This window comes from Mus caroli, unplaced genomic scaffold (genome assembly GCF_978045245.1).
Source record: "Mus caroli unplaced genomic scaffold, Mus_caroli_1 scaffold_2, whole genome shotgun sequence".
Classification (NCBI taxonomy): domain Eukaryota; kingdom Metazoa; phylum Chordata; class Mammalia; order Rodentia; family Muridae; genus Mus; species Mus caroli.
Window position 1 is genome coordinate 35,311,655 of NW_028227257.1, and position 19,242 is coordinate 35,330,896.

At 44.1% G+C, this 19,242-nt stretch overlaps 1 protein-coding gene across 2 annotated transcripts in view; it reads right to left on the bottom strand.

Annotated features, from left to right (window-relative positions):
• Dtd1 (D-aminoacyl-tRNA deacylase 1) overlaps nt 1-19,242 on the bottom strand; it is a 174,871-nt gene that overhangs the window by 126,373 nt on the left and 29,256 nt on the right. The window contains exons 4-5 of one of the 2 annotated variants that reach the window (XM_029474345.2): nt 14,033-14,139; nt 13,352-13,443 (exon numbers count right to left, since the gene is read on the bottom strand). In XM_029474345.2, coding sequence (XP_029330205.1) covers nt 13,369-13,443; nt 14,033-14,139 — 182 coding nt within the window. In that variant the 3' untranslated portion in view covers nt 13,352-13,368. Of the gene's footprint in view, nt 1-13,351; nt 13,444-14,032; nt 14,140-19,242 lie in introns of those variants that run through there. The other variant, XM_021152900.2, reaches the window with a different exon arrangement.

Sequence of the window (19,242 nt, forward strand, 5' to 3'; positions counted from 1 at the left end):
CACAATGAGAAGACCAAACCTACGGATAATAGGAGTGGATGAGAATGAAGATTTTCAACTCAAAGGACCAGCAAACATCTTCAACAAAATTATAGAAGAAAACTTCCCAAATCTAAAGAAAGAGATGCCCATGAACATACAAGAAGCCTACAGAACTCCAAATAGGCTGGACCAGAAAAGAAATACCTCCCGACACATAATAATCAGAACAACAAATGCACTAAATAAAGATAGAATACTAAAAGCAGTAAGAGAAAAAGGCCAAGTAACATATAAAGGCAAGCCTATCAGAATTACACCAGATTTTTCACCAGAGACTATGAAAGCTAGAAGATCCTGGACAGATGTTATACAGACACTAAAAGAACACAAATTCCAGCCCAAGCTACTATACCCAGCCAAACTCTCAATTAACATAGATGGAGAAACCAAAGTATTCCACGACAAAGCCAAATTCACACATTATCTCTCCACGAATCCAGCCCTTCAAAGGATAATAACAGAAAAAAACCAATACAAGGACAGGAACCACGCCCTAGAAACAACAAGAAGGTAATCCCTCAACAAACCTAAAAGAAGACAGCCACAAGAACAGAATGCCAACTTTAACAACAAAAATAACAGGAAACAACAATTACTTTTCCTTAATATCTCTTAATATCAATGGACTCAACTCCCCGATAAAAAGACATAGACTAACAAACTGGCTACACAAACAAGACCCAACATTTTGCTGCTTACAAGAAACTCATCTCAGAGAAAAAGATAGACACTACCTCAGAATGAAAGGCTGGAAAACAATTTTCCAAGCAAATGGTCTGAAGAAACAAGCTGGAGTAGCCATTCTAATATCAGATAAGATTGACTTCCAACCCAAAGTCATCAAAAAAGACAGGGAGGGGCACTTCATACTCATCAAAGGTAAAATCCTCCAAGAGGAACTATCAATCCTGAATATCTATGCTCCAAATACAAAGGCAGCCTCATTCATTAAAGAAACTTTAGTAAATCTCAAAGCACACATTGCACCTCATACAATAATAGTGGGAGACTTCAACACACCACTTTCACCAATGGACAGATCATGGAAACAGAAACTAAACAGGGACACAGTGAAACTAACAGAAGTTATGGATCAAATGGATCTGGCAGATATCTACAGAACATTTTACCCTAAAACAAAAGGATACACCTTCTTCTCAGCACCTCATGGTACCTTCTCCAAAATTGACCACGTAATTGGGCACAAAACAGGACTCAACAGATACAAAAACATTGAAATTGTCCCATGCATCCTATCAGATCACCATGGACTAAGGCTGATCTTCAATAACAAAATAAATAATAGAAAGCCAACCTTCACGTGGAAACTGAACAACACTCTTCTCAATGATACCTTGGTCAAGGAAGGAATAAAGAAAGAAATTAAGGACTTTTTAGAGTTCAATGAAAATGAAGCCACAACATACCCAAACTTATGGGACGCAATGAAAGCATTTCTAAGAGGAAAACTCATAGCTCTGAGTGCCTCCAAAAGGAAACTAGAAAGAGCACACATTAGCAGCTTGACAACACACCTAAAAGCACTAGAACAAAAAGAAGCAAATTCACCCAAGAGGAGTAGACGGCAGGAAATAATCAAACTCAGGGGTGAAATCAACCAAGTGGAAACAAGAAAAACTATTCAAAGAATCAACCAATCAAGGAGCTGGTTCTTTGAGAAAATCAACAAGATAGATAAACCCTTAGCCAGACTGACTAGAGGGCACAGGGAAAGCATCCTAATTAACAAAATCAGAAATGAAAAAGGAGACATAACAACAGATCCTGAAGACATCCAAAACACCATCAGATCCTTCTACCAAAGGCTATACTCAACAAAACTGGAGAACCTGGATGAAATGGAGAAGTTCCTAGACAGATACCAGGTACCAAAGTTGAATCAAGATCAGGTTAATGATCTAAACAGCCCTATATCCCCCAAAGAAATAGAAGCAGTCATTAATAGTCTCCCAACCAAAAAAAGCCCAGGACCAGATGGGTTTAGTGCAGAGTTCTATCAGACCTTCAAAGAAGATCTAATCCCAGTTCTTCACAAACTATTCCACAAAATAGAAACAGAAGGTACTCTACCCAACTCATTCTATGAAGCCACAATTACTCTGATACCTAAACCACAAAAAGACCCAACAAAGATAGAAAACTTCAGACCAATATCCCTTATGAATATTGATGCAAAAATCCTCAATAAAATTCTTGCTAACCGAATCCAAGAACACATCAAAACAATCATCCATCCTGACCAACTAGGTTTCATCCCAGGGATGCAGGGATGGTTCAATATACGGAAATCCATCAACGTAATCCAGTATATAAACAAACTCAAAGACAAAAACCACATGGTCATCTCGTTAGATGCGGAAAAAGCATTTGACAAGATCCAACACCCATTCATGATAAAAGTCTTGGAAAGATCAGGAATTCAAGGCCCATACCTAAACATGATAAAAGCAATCTACAGCAAACCAGTAGCCAACATCAAAGTAAATGGTGAGAAGCTTGAAGCAATCCCTCTAAAATCAGGGACTAGACAAGGCTGCCCACTTTCTCCATACCTATTCAACATTGTACTTGAAGTCCTAGCCAGAGCAATTCGACAACAAAAGGAGATCAAAGGGATACAAATTGGAAAAGATGAAGTCAAAATATCACTTTTTGCAGATGATATGATAGTATATATAAGTGACCCTAAAAATTCCACCAGAGAACTCCTAAGCCTGATAAACAGCTTCGGTGAAGTAGCTGGATATAAAATTAACTCAAACAAATCAATGGCCTTTCTCTACACAAAGAATAAACAGGCTGAGAAAGAAATTAGGGAAACAACACCCTTCTCAATAGTCACAAATAATATAAAATATCTTGGCGTGACTCTAACTAAGGAAGTGAAAGATCTGTATAATAAAAACTTCAAGTCTCTGAAGAAAGAAATTATAGAAGATCTCAGAAGATGGAAAGATCTCCCATGCTCATGGATTGGCAGGATCAACATTGTAAAAATGGCTATCTTGCCAAAAGCAATCTACAGATTCAATGCAATCCCCATCAAAATTCCAACTCAATTCTTCAACGAATTAGAAAGTGCAATCTGCAAATTCATCTGGAATAACAAAAAACCTAGGATAGCAAAAACTCTTCTCAAGGATAAAAGAACCTCTGGTGGAATCACCATGCCGGACCTAAAGCTCTACTACAGAGCAATTGTGATAAAAACTGCATGGTACTGGTATAGTGACAGACAAATAGACCAATGGAATAGAATTGAAGACCCAGAAATGAACCCACACACCTACGGTCACTTGATCTTCGACAAGGGAGCTAAAAACATCCAGTGGAAGAAAGACAGCATTTTCAACAAATGGTGCTGGCACAACTGGTTGTTAACATGTAGAAGAATGCGAATCGATCCATTCCTATCTCCTTGTACTAAGGTCAAGTCTAAGTGGATCAAGGAACTTCACATAAAACCAGAGACACTGAAACTTATAGAGGAGAAAGTGGGGAAAAGCCTTGAAGATATGGGCACAGGGGAAAAATTCCTGAATAGAACAGTAATGGCTTGTGCTGTAAGATCGAGAATTGACAAGTGGGACCTCATGAAACTACAAAGCTTCTGCAAGGCTAAAGACACCATCAATAAGACAAAAAAAACACCAACAGATTGGGAAAGGATCTTCACCTATCCTAAATCAGATAAGGGACTAATATCCAATATATATAAAGAACTCAAGAAGGTGGACTCCAGAAAGTCAAATAACCCCATTAAAAAATGGGGCTCAGAACTGAACAAAGAATTCTCACCTGAGGAATACCGAATGGCAGAGAAACACCTGAAAAAATGTTCAACATCCTTAATCATCAGGGAAATGCAAATCAAAACAACCCTGAGATTCCACCTCACACCAGTCAGAATGGCTAAGATCAAAAATTCAGGTGACAGCAGATGCTGGCGAGGATGTGGAGAAAGAGGAACACTCCTCCATTGTTGGTGGGATTGCAAGCTTGTACAACCACTCTGGAAATCAGTCTGGCGGTTCCTCAGAAAATTGGACATAGTACTACCGGAGGATCCAGCAATACCTCTCCTGGGCATATATCCAGAAGATGTCCCAACCGGTAAAAAGGACACATGCTCCACTATGTTCATAGCAGCCCTATTTATAATAGCCAGAAGCTGGAAAGAACCCAGATGTCCCTCAACAGAGGAATGGATACAGAAATTATGGTACATTTACACAATGGAGTACTACTCAGCTATTAAAAAGAATGAATTTATGAAATTCCTAGCCAAATGGATGGACCTGGAGGGCATCATCTTGAGTGAAGTAACACAATCACAAAAGAACTCACACAATATGTATTCACTGATAAGTGGATATTAGCCCAAAACTTAGGATACCCAAGATATAAGATACAATTTGATAAACGCATGAAACTCAAGAAGAATGAAGACCAAAGTGTGGACACTGTGCACCTTCTTAGAATTGGGAACAAAACACCCAGGGAAGGAGTTACAGAGACAAAGTTCGTAGCTGTGATGAAAGGATGGACCATTTAGAGACTGCCGTATCCAGGGATCCATCCCATAATCAGCTTCTAAACGCTGACACCATTGCATACACTAGCAAGATTTTGCTGAAAGGACCCAAATATAGCTGTCTCTTGTGAGACGATGCCGGGGCCTAGCAAACACAGGAGTGGATGTTCACAGTCAGCTATTGGATGTATCACAGGGCTCCCAATGGAGAAGCTAGAGAAAGTACCCAAGGAGCTAAAGGGATCTGCAACCCTATTGTTGGAACAACATGATGTACTAACCAGAACCCTGGAGCTCTTGTCTCTAGCTGCATATGTATCGAAAGATGGCCTAGTCGGCCATCAATGGAAAGAGAGGCCCATTGGACTTGCAAACTTTATATGCCCCAATATAGGGGAATGCCAGGGCCAAAAGAATGGGAATGGGTGGGTAGGGAAGTGGGGGGCGCTATGGGGGACTTTTGGGATAGCATTGGAAATGTAATTGAGGAAAATATGTAATAAAAATATTAAAAAAAAAAATAAAGTTTAAAAAGGGAAAAAAAAAAAAAAAAAAAAAAAAAAAAAAAAGAACCTCTGGTGGAATCACCATGCCGGACCTAAAGCTCTACTACAGAGCAATTGTGATAAAAACTGCATGGTACTGGTATAGTGACAGACAAATAGACCAATGGAATAGAATTGAAGACCCAGAAATGAACCCACACACCTATGGTCACTTGATCTTCGACAAGGGAGCTAAAAACATCCAGTGGAAGAAAGACAGCATTTTCAACAAATGGTGCTGGCACAACTGGTTGTTAACATGTAGAAGAATGCGAATCGATCCATTCCTATCTCCTTGTACTAAGGTCAAGTCTAAGTGGATCAAGGAACTTCACATAAAACCAGAGACACTGAAACTTATAGAGGAGAAAGTGGGGAAAAGCCTTGAAGATATGGGCACAGGGGAAAAATTCCTGAATAGAACAGTAATGGCTTGTGCTGTAAGATCGAGAATTGACAAGTGGGACCTCATGAAACTACAAAGCTTCTGCAAGGCTAAAGACACCATCAATAAGACAAAAAAAACACCAACAGATTGGGAAAGGATCTTCACCTATCCTAAATCAGATAAGGGACTAATATCCAATATATATAAAGAACTCAAGAAGGTGGACTCCAGAAAGTCAAATAACCCCATTAAAAAATGGGGCTCAGAACTGAACAAAGAATTCTCGCCTGAGGAATACCGAATGGCAGAGAAACACCTGAAAAAATGTTCAACATCCTTAATCATCAGGGAAATGCAAATCAAAACAACCCTGAGATTCCACCTCACACCAGTCAGAATGGCTAAGATCAAAAATTCAGGTGACAGCAGATGCTGGCGAGGATGTGGAGAAAGAGGAACACTCCTCCATTGTTGGTGGGATTGCAAGCTTGTACAACCACTCTGGAAATCAGTCTGGCGGTTCCTCAGAAAATTGGACATAGTACTACCGGAGGATCCAGCAATACCTCTCCTGGGCATATATCCAGAAGATGTCCCAACCGGTAAAAAGGACACATGTTCCACTATGTTCATAGCAGCCCTATTTATAATAGCCAGAAGCTGGAAAGAACCCAGATGTCCCTCAACAGAGGAATGGATACAGAAATTATGGTACATTTACACAATGGAGTACTACTCAGCTATTAAAAAGAATGAATTTATGAAATTCCTAGCCAAATGGATGGACCTGGAGGGCATCATCTTGAGTGAAGTAACACAATCACAAAAGAACTCACACAATATGTATTCACTGATAAGTGGATATTAGCCCAAAACTTAGGATACCCAAGATTTAAGATACAATTTGCTAAACGCATGAAACTCAAGAAGAATGAAGACCAAAGTGTGGACACTGTGCACCTTCTCAGAATTGGGAACAAAACACCCAGGGAAGGAGTTACAGAGACAAAGTTCGTAGCGGTGATGAAAGGATGGACCATTTAGAGACTGCCGTACCCAGGGATCCATCCCATAATCAACTTCTAAACGCTGACACCATTGCATACACTAGCAAGATTTTGCTGAAAGGACCCAAATATAGCTGTCTCTTGTGAGACGATGCTGGGGCCTAGCAAACACAGGAGTGGATGTTCACAGTCAGCTATTGGATGTATCACAGGGCTCCCAATGGAGAAGCTAGAGTAAGTACCCAAGGAGCTAAAGGGATCTGCAACCCTATTGTTGGAACAACATGATGTACTAACTAGAACCCCGGAGCTCTTGTCTCTAGCTGCATATGTATCGAAAGATGGCCTAGTCAGCCATCAATGGAAAGAGAGGCCCATTGGACTTGCAAACTTTATATGCCCCAATATAGGGGAATGCCAGGGCCAAAAGAATGGGAATGGGTGGATAGGGAAGTGGGGGGGCGCTATGGGGGACTTTTGGGATAGCATTGGAAACGTAATTGAGGAAAATATGTAATAAAAATATTAAAAAAAAAAATTTAAGTCACTAATACATTTGTGCTCGGATATATTGGTTTAGAGAAAAATAGATTCTTTGGCTTGGTGCAACTAGAAACTGTGCATGTATCAGAGACAGAGCTGTGAATCACAGTTTCAAAACTGCCATCCAAATTCCCATCACAAGGAACAAGTCTTCAAGTTTTACAACTCTGATAGTGCAGGCTGCAGATTCAAGACGGCAAGATGAAAGTCAATTGATCCAACCACCCATCCGTGGGTTCCCAAGCAGAGGGGCACAGTCACATGTGCCTTGGGAAGGCTTCTTAAGACTACAGTGGGGCTGGTGAGATGGCTCAGTGGGTAAGAGCACCCGACTGCTCTTCCAAAGGTCCAAAGTTCAAATCCCAGCAACCACATGGTGGCTAACAACCACCCGTAATGAGATCTGATGCCCTCTTCTGGTGCGTCTGAAGACAAAGACAGCTACAGTGTACCTACATATAATAAATAAATAAATCTTAAAAAAAAAAAAAAAAAAAGACTACAGTGTACTGACTCAGGACAACTGCCCACATGGAAATGAGTTAAAGAACTGAAAGAAAGGGGAGCCCTGGCAAGTCCCCACCAGAATGGAGAGCCTGCTTGCAGACATGTGGTGGGCCCATTCATGGGCTAGGCGTTCTGGTGGGTGCAGACAAGGCCTGGGACACCTGACTGCCGCTAGTAGTGGGCAGAGGTGAGGAAGTTCAGGAGCCCCACCCACTCACTCTCCAAACCACTCCCCACAGGGCTGTTTTTATTTCATAACTCACAGTAAAGCAGATGTTCAGACCAAGAGACCAGAAACCAGGCAGGATTCCACTTATGAGAGAGGTCTGGCCAAATCCTTGTCTCACCCTGGTGGGAGGCCTTCAACATAGACTGGAACCCAGAAACCAGTGTCACCAGAACAATGACCATGACAACAACACAAACTGTATAATGGAGGAGCAACCAAAGCAGAAATAAAACAAACTCAGCCAGTATTTCTTCAGCCAACTAATGTGACAGAACAGACTACAATACTGTGAGAAGTGGTAAGACCCAAGTCCCATGCCAGCAACCAGACCTGCAAACATCCCCCTGAAGCAAGAAAGTACCCGAGCCTGTTGGAACTGGCTGGTGTCCGGGGAGATTCTAATCTAGAGCAAGCATAAAATCAGCAGAAAGAGGAATATCTGCATTTCTTCCATGAAAAGGCCAGCATCCACATAACTATTCCTTCTGATAGAGCTTCTCACTAGATAGGTCCCTCATCTGCAGCTCCATAAATGGCAGGCTGTGTGGACACCTGCATCAGGCTGTCTGGCAGAAGCCATGTGTGTATATCTGTCTGTCCTCTGTATCACCTGAATTCCATAGCATTGATTAAAGGCTGCTCCAGTCGACAGAAGGATGAGCAGAAACACCAAATGGACTTCTTTTCCATCCCCTGCTGCACCCTACAAATACCCTCCAGATCCTCCATACCACAAATGTGTCTGTTTCCACCCTCCCAGGTCCAGGCACAGTGATAGACGCTGGCTGGCTAAGCACAGAGAGGAAGTTATAGCTAAAGCAACAGCATTACTCAAAGAAGCATAAAGTTAAAAGCTTCATGGAGTTAAAGGCACCATTCTGCACTAGTCAGCTCCTGACAGTGATCTGTCAATAGACACATGAGTTAGTGCAAAGATGTGTGTTCGAGGTTCATTTTTCTAGCTTCTTCCAGTGTTTCTACTTAGTCAGGCTTTCAACCACAGTAAATAAATGAGCACATAAGTAATTCCTAGCCATATTCTTAAATAGGAGGGCTCTGAACCCCAGAAAAGAACCCTTCCATTACCCAATGCGCTGCCTCGCTAGGAGAAATGCCCACCTGCTCTTACATAATGTCACTTCGTCCATGTGAGTGTCAGGGAAGTAGCCCCCACTTGGGAAAGGTCACTTAAGATTAAAACCAGAACAAGTTTCTACCTCAGGGATGCTGGGCTAGGGTGCTGATCTCCCACCATCTAGGCGTCTCCAGACATGCACCTGCAACCATGTACAGGTAAACATCAGGAAGCCCCAGAACCCTGTTCTCCCACAGCACACAGGAAAGCACGGGCTCCCACAGGAGGGAGGCAGCTCCCGCTCGGCTCGCATAGCCTGAGACCCGGGCAAATGCCCCCTACAAAGGACGGATGGATGGATGCTCTTCTCCCAGCCATCACAGTATATCATCCGCCTAACTGCAGCCTACAGAACGGTCAGGCAAGCTGCTGATGAGACTGTAGGACAGACACAAATGCTGCAATGCCCAGTCCCAGAAGTAGGCAGAGTTCTGGCTAAGGCAAGCCAACCGCTGGCTACTTTACCAGCTCAGTCTCCATCCATTCAATGCCTATTGATGAAGCACCAGAACCTGTGAAGACAAGAATCCGCCTGCACTTGAAGCCCAAGTTTGAAAACAACCAGGAATCCCTTCTCTCTCCGTCAGGGAGCTCAGCTGAGCCCTCCTGTTCCCTGAGAGACTGGCCCAGCTCAGGAGCAGAAGTGGCAGTAGCCTTCTTAGAACCAGGACAATCAGTGGGGGAGGAGCTCATGAGGTCCCATCCCCCACTAAGGGAAAATGGGCAAGTGGCTGAGAAAGGCGTGTGTGTCATTTCTAGTCAGAATAAGCTGTCCATGCTCCAGTAAGTAATGCCTCACTCGTGCCTGTGCAAGCAGCTGTAAGGAAATTCAGTACATCTCACGCACACATACACACACACACACCCGCACACACACGCATGCACACACACACATGCACACGAGCACACACGCATGCACGTACAAATAATAATAAACTAGGCAAGAAGCTTGTCGGAAAAAGGAATTTTCACTGGGGGAAGAAAATAGATAAGAGAAGATAACAGAATTTAAAAAAAAAAAAACAAAATTCAATATATGAGCATATGAAATTGTCAAAGAATTTTTAAAGAAACCTTTATATTTCAGCTATGTATTCAATGTAATAAATGTTTCTAATAATTTAAATAAATAAATAAATAAATAAATGACTTCATGATATTCACAGACAGCACAGTCCACAGCCTACAAGGCGCTGTTCCTACTCAAATGACACATCTCTGAGCACACTTCTTGCAGGGGTGTACACCTTAGGAGTGGTGAAGAAGGGGGCTAAGCAGAGAAGCAGGAAGACAGTGACAGATAGAACAGCCCGACAGTGGCTGGGGCACCACTGCCCTGAAGGGTGGAGAGAAGCCCCTCCTCGGAGAAGATGTTGCCACTGGAACCAGGAAGGTCTGGCTGGCTTCTTCTTGAGCTGGAGAGAGAACATGCCTGAGTTCTGCACCAAGAAAGCTCGCAAGAGCGTGTAGAATGGGCGGGATGGCCCTAGAGGTACAGCCTTCCAGCCTTGTTGACAGAAAATACTAGGATTGTCTGCTACATGCTTTGAGAAGGCACCAAAGGGTCTGAGCCATATGGCTGTCACATTCCTTGTGTTCTATGCTGACTAAACGTCTTTCATGGTCTCTGACTTTCCTGGTTTCTCTTACTCTAGATCCATGTCTGAGAGCAAGGATCAGGTGGCAGGCAGTATGTCTGTCCCTCCTCACACTCTCATACACACATAGGCACTCACAGGCTTGCATACAAACACACCTTGTTCATCTGCACAGATGGCTTACAGAGTTGATATTTCTTAGAAACTGGCCAAAAGAACCATTTTTCTGTAACACTGAAACTTGCCAAATGAATGGTTTTCCATAATACAACTGTAGAATTTGGAATATAGTAAGGAAATAAAACACTTAGGATTAAAAGCTTACTTGACAGGAACACATGTTTTTCTATCAGTAAGACAAATTTGGCTGTGCTCTTCCTATCTGCACGAAAGCAAGCCAAAATAATGTCTGCTGCAAGAGAAGCCCGTCTAGCTGAAAGGGAAAGGCAGAGAGGCCACAGCACAGGAAGGCACCATGGTCACCTTGGCCCTTCTGTGCCCACTGGCTGCCACCTGCTGGAGAGCCAGCAGATGGAAACCTGCATGAATGTCTAGGGTCAGGAAAAGCTACAGATGTGAAATTGGACAGCACATGAATTTTAACAGCAAGGACCTCTAGGACTCCATAAAGTCTTCTTTAACCTAATAAATTAATATAACTTCCTCCGATGTTTAAAGAACACTGTTTGAGGCTCACCAGGGTTCTCTGGTTTTATGGAATATTACAGGTATACAACATGCCATTTTAAAATAGTTTAGATGGAATGAAAAAGCCAACCTAAATTTTCCCAAAATACAGTTAAAGCAGAATAATTCCTCAAAACTATGGGACAGCAACCACATAAAACCAAAGGGAACAGCGGGAGCAGAAAGAAAAGCGAGAGAGACTGCCACCTGCAAGCTGCGGCTCCACTGGCTTCTGGGATCAAGCAGACCACAGTGGCAGCAATGGCCGGGAGGACGAGGGAAAGGGACATGAAAGCTGTCATGCACCAGGACAACCAAGAGGTCAGTGGGGACCTTGAGCCCCCGAGGGCAGAGCAGAAGGAAGATGCCGAGGGACTCACTCACTGTAGATCAGGAAGCACAGATGACAGCCCATAGAGGACCCAGAATGGCTCAGGGCACTCACTTGCCTAGTGTGCATGAGACAGTGGGATGAATTCCTAGCACCAGAGGAGGGCAAGGCCAGGAAGAGTAGGATGATGAGTAAGCAGGCCCTAGAGAGCTAAGTGAGGCTGCTGAGAGCCTGGAAAGGGAGAGTCAAAGCCAGGCCAGACTGGCTGGACAGGATGTGACCTGTACCACCACCAAGGGTCTATATTCAAGGAGCCTCTATTCTGTCACCACCTTGAAAATGCTTAGGGTTTTTTTTTTTTTCTTATTGTCTTATTTCTCAGGGACATCAGAAAGTTTGGAATCCCTAATTAAGTAATCCCTGATTTCCAAAAGCACTACACATGAAGAAAACCGGCTGCTACTTGAGGAGCCACGCGGTACGAAGGAAACCTCCTAAGGGGTCTGAACAGGGGTCTTTACTTTCATTTCACTTTGGCTCTGGCCTCAGCCCGGGAACGGAAGCTTTGCTGCTACACTGGAAGTGGGGAGCAGCAGGGCTGATGCCATCTGCTGACCTCTTTCTCTGCAAAGAAAAGAGAACTGTCTGCCATGACCAGAAGGATGGAGAAATCTGGTCGACTCCACCATATCCAGGCGGCAAGGTTAGCATGACTGTGGTGAGACAAACTGGTGTCACATACTGCCTGATGATGCACTAAGAAGAGAACAAGACGGCTTTTGGACAAGCCGCTCTTCCCACCACACCACAGTGCCTTGCTCTAACCACAGACATGAAATTGAGAAAAGGTCTACCAAACAGCATTCCAGAAAGGGTCAAGGTCGTGAAACACAGGAATGACTAAGGAACTGACTCAGGTTGAACAAAACAAAGAGAAATGACAATTGTAATGCAATGGAATTTGCAATGTTGCACAGCTAAAACAAAAACTGGTTAGACTACAGGATGTGGTGCCTTCCTGTAAGATCTAGCCAAGCAGCAGAGGCAGCAGCCACAGCAACTGGGCACTGGCGGCTCATGCCTAGAATCCTGGTACTTAGAAGACTGTGGAAAGAGACTGACTGGGTTCAAGACCAGCCTGGACTACAAAGTGATACCTTGTGTCAGAAAAAGGAAGGAACAGAAAATGGGAAAGGAAAGAAAGGAGGAGGGAGGGAGGGAGAAGAGAAGAAAGAAAGGAGGAGGAAGACGGGAGGGCTAGTGAGTTCATATAAGGCTGTAGTGTAGCTAATAGTGTTGGATCAGGGCTAACTTCAGTATGTGATCACTCTAAATAATACATCAAAACTAGGAAAGCCAGGAAAGACTAGCAGGGTTCTGTGGGCTTTCCTGTGAGGCTCAAATTATCTCAAAGTTTACATTTTCCTGTAGATTGTTTGTTTGTGATTTTTTAAACGTTATCAGTAGGGGTTGGAGAGGTTGTTCAGCGGGCTGGAGCACTGACTGATCTTCCAAAGGTCCTGAGTTCAATTCCCAGCAACCACACAATGGTCATCTATACTAGGATCCAAAGCCCTCTTCTGTTATACAGATGAACATGCAGACTGAGTATTCATATAGATAGATAGGTAGGTAGGTAGGTAGATAGATAGACAGATGGACAGATGGATGGACAGATGAAATGTGTCAGTAATAGCAACACCCTCAGTTCCACTTTTGAAGCTTAATGCCATGCAGACATGGTCCTACCTCTCAGCCAACGCAAAGTGTCAATGGCTCCACACCAGTCACTCAGCCTTGTTTATATCCTGCATCCCCCACGTGAGCTCATCGTTCCACTTTGCATCCTCCTCAGCATCCTAGGAAGGGAACGATGCTAGGAAGGAAGAGCAGGAACAAGCCTAGTTCCACAGCCTGCCATGCCTCATGTCTCTATCAAGTGGATTAATTAAAGCTTTTATATATGCTAAACACAATGGGACAGCATAAGTTTGCAAGACTATTATACATCCCCTTTCTCTGTTTTAATTACATTCTTCCTGAATGCTTATAGAGTTGGCAGTAAATCCAGGTCAGATGTTGCTTTAAAATGAAGACTTATAAAGAATCTTGAGTGGCTCATCTACCACCCACACTTGGACAAAACCCAATCCAGGTAACCACTCTCACTGGCTACACTAGCCAGGGTCGCTGCTCTGCTGCCACCCAGTGGCAACTGGGTGCCATGACACCTAGCCCAAGAACAGGCCATAGAAGAACAGAGGCTTCTAAGAACACTTTGTCTGCACGGTGGAGCAGAGACATGCTCAGGAGTTCTTGAGAAGAGAGAAAGTAAGATAGACGTGAGGCTGCAGCCATGAAGGGTTTCCTCCACCTCAGGATGAGGACGACCCCAGAGACAAGGATTAGGTCAAGGCGCATTACCTATACCCTCCAGACTGACAGGCTCCGGGCTCCAGGCTTACCTGCTTTGGGTCAGAGCTAGCAGCTCCAGGAGCAGGGGACTCCAGCTCTATAGTCACAGGCCCATCGTTCTGAATGTGCACCTGCATGTAGGCACCAAACTTGCCATCTGAAAAAACAATCAAACAAATTCAAGAGTTGGAGACCCCAGGTTTACCTGGCCAAAGACCACATGGACAACAATGTAATAAAAATATAGAAACCTGGGCAGTAGGGCCCGCCAGCCAACACAGGACAAATGGCCATCCCCATGAAGGACTTAGGAAGGGGAGACAGCTAAACAGCACAGACATTACAGGCTGACCAAGAGAACTGGCAAGAAAGACCTGGTAACACAGAATGTCGTGTGTGTGGCAGGAAGGCACACTAGCACAGCCACTGAGCGACGCCATCTTGGCGCCATGTCCACTAAAGGCTCTCATATCAATCCCCATTCGTTGGCCTTCTGGGTTTAGGGCAGGTTTATGACTCCTGTACAGAATCTTTCTCCAGGAGCCATGACTTCCACCACATCAGTTTTCCATTCTGATTCTTCCCAGTTTGTTTACTTCCTCCTTAATTTCACAAGGATTTAAAAAGACAGACAGACAGACACACACACACACACACTAGCATTGGTTTTCCTCAGTGCACAGACAGTAACACCCAAGATGGTATTAAAAGCACCCAAACTGTCTGCCATCTTTTATAGGCAAGATAGTCTGGTTCCCAGCGGGGAACCAAGTGTGCCCAAATAATGGTGGCTTTCTGTGATCTCTTATGATTAAAGTGGCCATTCAAATCAACAGAGCCTTTGTTTTATCTGTGTCACACTAGCTAAAAAGACATCAGCTGGGAAGGAAATCATGTGTTTAATTGCATGCTAAAATTATGGCTACAATTAGTAGCAAATTTCACCATCTACGCTCCTCAGGGAAGCTGCAGGCAGACTCAGGAGGAAGAGAATTATTTTCAACCTTGAATTTCTGTTGGCAGGATATACGGCACATGCTTCACTGTGGCTCTCATTCCAAGTAGTGAGAAATTATTTCTCTTTTCCTGTTTTTCTTCAGTGGGGAACAGAACTATTATCTGAATTTCCATTTGCACACACAATAAATCCAAAGACAGGTTTTAAGAGGTCTTAAAATGGTAACATTTTTTTCCAGTCCAGATCAAAGGGTGAAGTCCCCAAGAAAAATTACACTGGCCAGGGAAAATAAATACACTTTTAAAAATAAAAGACAAGAACATATCTACAAAATTACATCTGGTTTCATGTGGTGATATAATCGAGTTGTTCTTAACTATAAGTCTCAGGGTTCCACCCAGGGCTGCAGGACAAGCACGTGTCAAACATGTTTGTGCCACATGTTTCAGACACAAAACCCCCAGGCTGGGGTCCAGCATCTACACACTGGTCTCAGGCAGCTGCTGTTCAAGGCCCCTTCCTAACCAGGCTGGAAGGTGAACCACATCTCAGGATTCACTACTGACCTGAGGCTGCTGTCCATGCCTCTCTAGACAATGCTCAACTGACTCTCACCACATACCAAGAAGGTCCACCCCGCCAGTCTAGGGCCAGTCATCATGACTGCAATGAATGTGTAAAAGCTTTGGTCCCTGTTACTAACGTACCTACCATTGGCCATCAGAGTATAAGGTCAGTCTGAGGGACAGCCCAGACAATTGACCAGGAAACACAACAACAACAAATGTTATCAAAGGAAAAATGGAGTGACCAAGAGGCATGTGCTGTTGTTTCTACCATCCAGAACACTGCCATGACCCGCTGGAATGTGGACCCATGTTAGGGGACATGGCACTAGACAAGAGCCTTGGGCTAGCTTGAACCAAGCCCATCTCCTACAGGCAGCTCCCTTCTACCCAGGAAGTGTTCTCACCACCCAGACTTCTTTCCTGTTCCACTCTTGACCTGTTCAGAGCCCAAGCAGGGAAGGAGAAGTTGCTTGTGGAAACTCTAGCACAGGGTGCACAAGCACCAGGCCATGGAAAGGCTATGGCCACTGTCTAAGCTGCAGGGCTTTGAATCCCAGGACTGGGTAGGATACTCATGGGGGTGGCACTGGCAAGCTTCTGGCATATGTAGCAGCTCTAGCCTCATGTACAGAGCCTGCTTCCATGGAAACAGCAGTGTATCCCAGCATCCCCACCTCCTCAGAGGACATGGCCTCACCAGAGCAACACACTGGGTCAACGACTGCAACACAGCAATGGATGCCTGGCTCCAGACAAACTGACTGCCAGTGGCAAGGGCTCTAGGAGCCTGCAGCAGAAACCAGACTCTCCAGGAAAGACACCTCCTCAGACTTTCCTGGGAAGACAGCTGCTTATCAACACATGGGGACAGTATGGGTAACTGAGCTCAGAGTATGAACAGCTAGACCTGAGTATAGATCTCTATTCTATACTGGAAGCCTTGAAGGGAACAAGAGAGGCAAACCCTAGACCATTGGTGATTCTCCCAGACCCAGGCTCCCCTTCTGAAAGTGTTCTGCTTAGCTGTGCTAATTCTGTGCACTGAGGCAGCCCAGGTCCAGGATGTCATAGCAAGGCTTACTAGAGAAGGGGATATACCTGCGGCCCAAGATCAAAAATGTCTAGTTACAGGAAGGGGCTACCCTCAAACACAAACCATAGAGCCAAAAATATGGCTCTATAGTAAACAACCATTTGGCTGGTAAATAAGTAGGACCAAAAGTCACCTCAGCTGGCAGATATTCTAACTGAGCTTAGGTGCCAGGATCATAGATTCATAGCAATTAAGGAAGCTCATCCCGTCTAACACAGAGCTCTAGGCAATGCCTCTGATCATAGGGCATGGCTCAGACATCTTTGTGATCTGCAGTTCCTAACAACCCTGCCCAGATAACCTCACAGGAAGTAGAAGTCCACCTCATCTCCTAGAGGGGACACACAGAGCCTATGTGGGATGGCTGCAGTGTCTGAGGCCCTGATGGACCTACAAGGACAACTTTGTAACACAGGTATGCAAATATGTTGGCCATGGCTGCTAAGTGAACCCATCTCAGACTGGCCAAGGACACTCCTCTGCTGAGAGCAACTGGCTAGGAAACCAGCCAGGGTCTTCTGAGCTTAGCCTTCCATTTCTTTGAGCTTGAATATGATGTATTTTTAGTCTTTGTCTCTCCTGGCTATGAGTAAGGTAGGGAGTTACATTTAGAGTCTGTGCATGTCCACATTGCTGACAGTGAAGTTGATTTCCCCTTGTATCTTAGATACATGATAAGATGTGTACTTTTGTCAGACAGCCCTTTAACCTCATAGCAGAACTTCTGCTGGACTGGTGAAGATGGTTGGCTGCAGTATAAGAAACAACATAGAGATATCTTTCCCCTTGGGAACACAGTGGCCTCAGAGGGGCTTCACAGCAAGGTTCTCATCCAGGTCAGAACTTTAGGATACATAGGATGCCCCACAGGATGAGCCTCAGAGGCTCAAAGGTAAACCAGAAGAAGTCAAACAGGGAGCCCCCATGGGCAGAGAGCATCTCTCCTCAGAACCACCTTCCATCATCAGTTCCTGTCCCTCCAAAAGTGAAGGGTAATCCTCAGGAAAGAATAATGCTCTCTCCTCCCCATCCTGTACACATGAACACAGACACACAGACACAGACACGCACACACACACAGACACAGACACACACAGACACACACACTTGTAATTATTGCTGAGAAGTAAATATAATCCTTAAAAGCTTTCCCAACCTAAACATCTACAGGGAAAGGCTAAAACTGTTGTGAATACTGCCTGAAGGAGACCCAGCTGGAGGCAAGAGAGTGAAGTTGTCATGATCACCATGTTAAAATAGTAAACTCGGATGTCTTGGACACAGAGTAGCTGGTGCAAGAAGTGGCATCCTGTTTCATGCAAATGTCAACAGAGTGGCTTGGAAATTTTCCTGAGGGATCAGATGTGGCAAAAAATGACCCATGCAGAATTTTGACATTTTTAGACCATAAATTTATTATTTGGGGGGAAAAAAACTAAATGAAATAAGGAAGCAAGAAAATAGACAATAGACCACACAACAAAAAGTAAAGAAGAAATGAAAAGACTGAAGATTAAAGTAAAACAATGAAATAAAAATGAACTAGGACAATTAAGAGGTAGTTCTCTTAAAGAAAAGAAAAAAGAAAGAAAATAAAAGGAAATACTAAAAATAATCTGAAAAATGTTCAGCCACACACTGAACATTAAAACTACAATGAGATTATCACACAGATGGATATTTTTCTAAAAATTTAAATTATATTCTGTTGACAAAGCAATGAAGAAAAGAGAGTGTCACAAACAGTGGGGGGAGGGGGTGCAGCACCCTCTGACTTAGCTGTCAATCCCATTTCTGAGAACCTGTCCCAGGTCTATGCCTTCCACAAAGAGTGGTATATGTACAAATTTATTCTTTGCATCACTCTGGGACTCTGGGGGTTGTATTCTATTAGTGGGGTGTGTGTGTGTGTGTGTGTGTGTGTGTGTGTGTGTGTGTGTGTGTGTATGAGTGCTTGGCATGGAGGTCAAGGGACAATTTTCAGGAGTTAGTGCTTTCCTTTCACCATGTTGGGTTCTGGGAATCAAGCTCAAGTCACCAGGAGAGAACACCCACTGACACACGAACCCACAGCAGCAGTGGCTATCTACACAAGACCTGCACAAGATCAAGCCAGTTCAAAGTTCCAGCAAGGAGGGACAAGAGGACCTTGAGGTCCCAGCCCTGGCTGACGAGCTTTGGCGGTTGGTGGGTGCTGGGGAAGGGAGTCTCTTTTCCTCAGGAGTGTGGCCACTGAAGGTTGCTTGTGCCCTAGTGGATGACCCCATGCGCATGAACAGCACTAAGGATTCAGTGGGTTAATAAACAGAGATAAATAACGTGAGAATTCGGACATAAAATTAGAAGGGGGTGTGATGGGTATGGTCCTGGGAGGAGAATGGACATGATCAAGCTATGTGGCATACATATGTGATACTGTCAAAGAAGAAAGGGGGAAAGACCCAAAGCTTTAAAAATCCAGCACTCCAACAGCAGCACTGAGTCACACTACACCCCAGCCATAAGCACGACTGGGCTGCCAGCTATGAGACGTGAGGACATCGGGCTAAGCTGGCGTGGGAAGACTCTCCGGGACACATCAACATGGAAGATAAAAATGGCGTGACATGAGCTACCTTTTACAGTAAAAGCCAAACATTC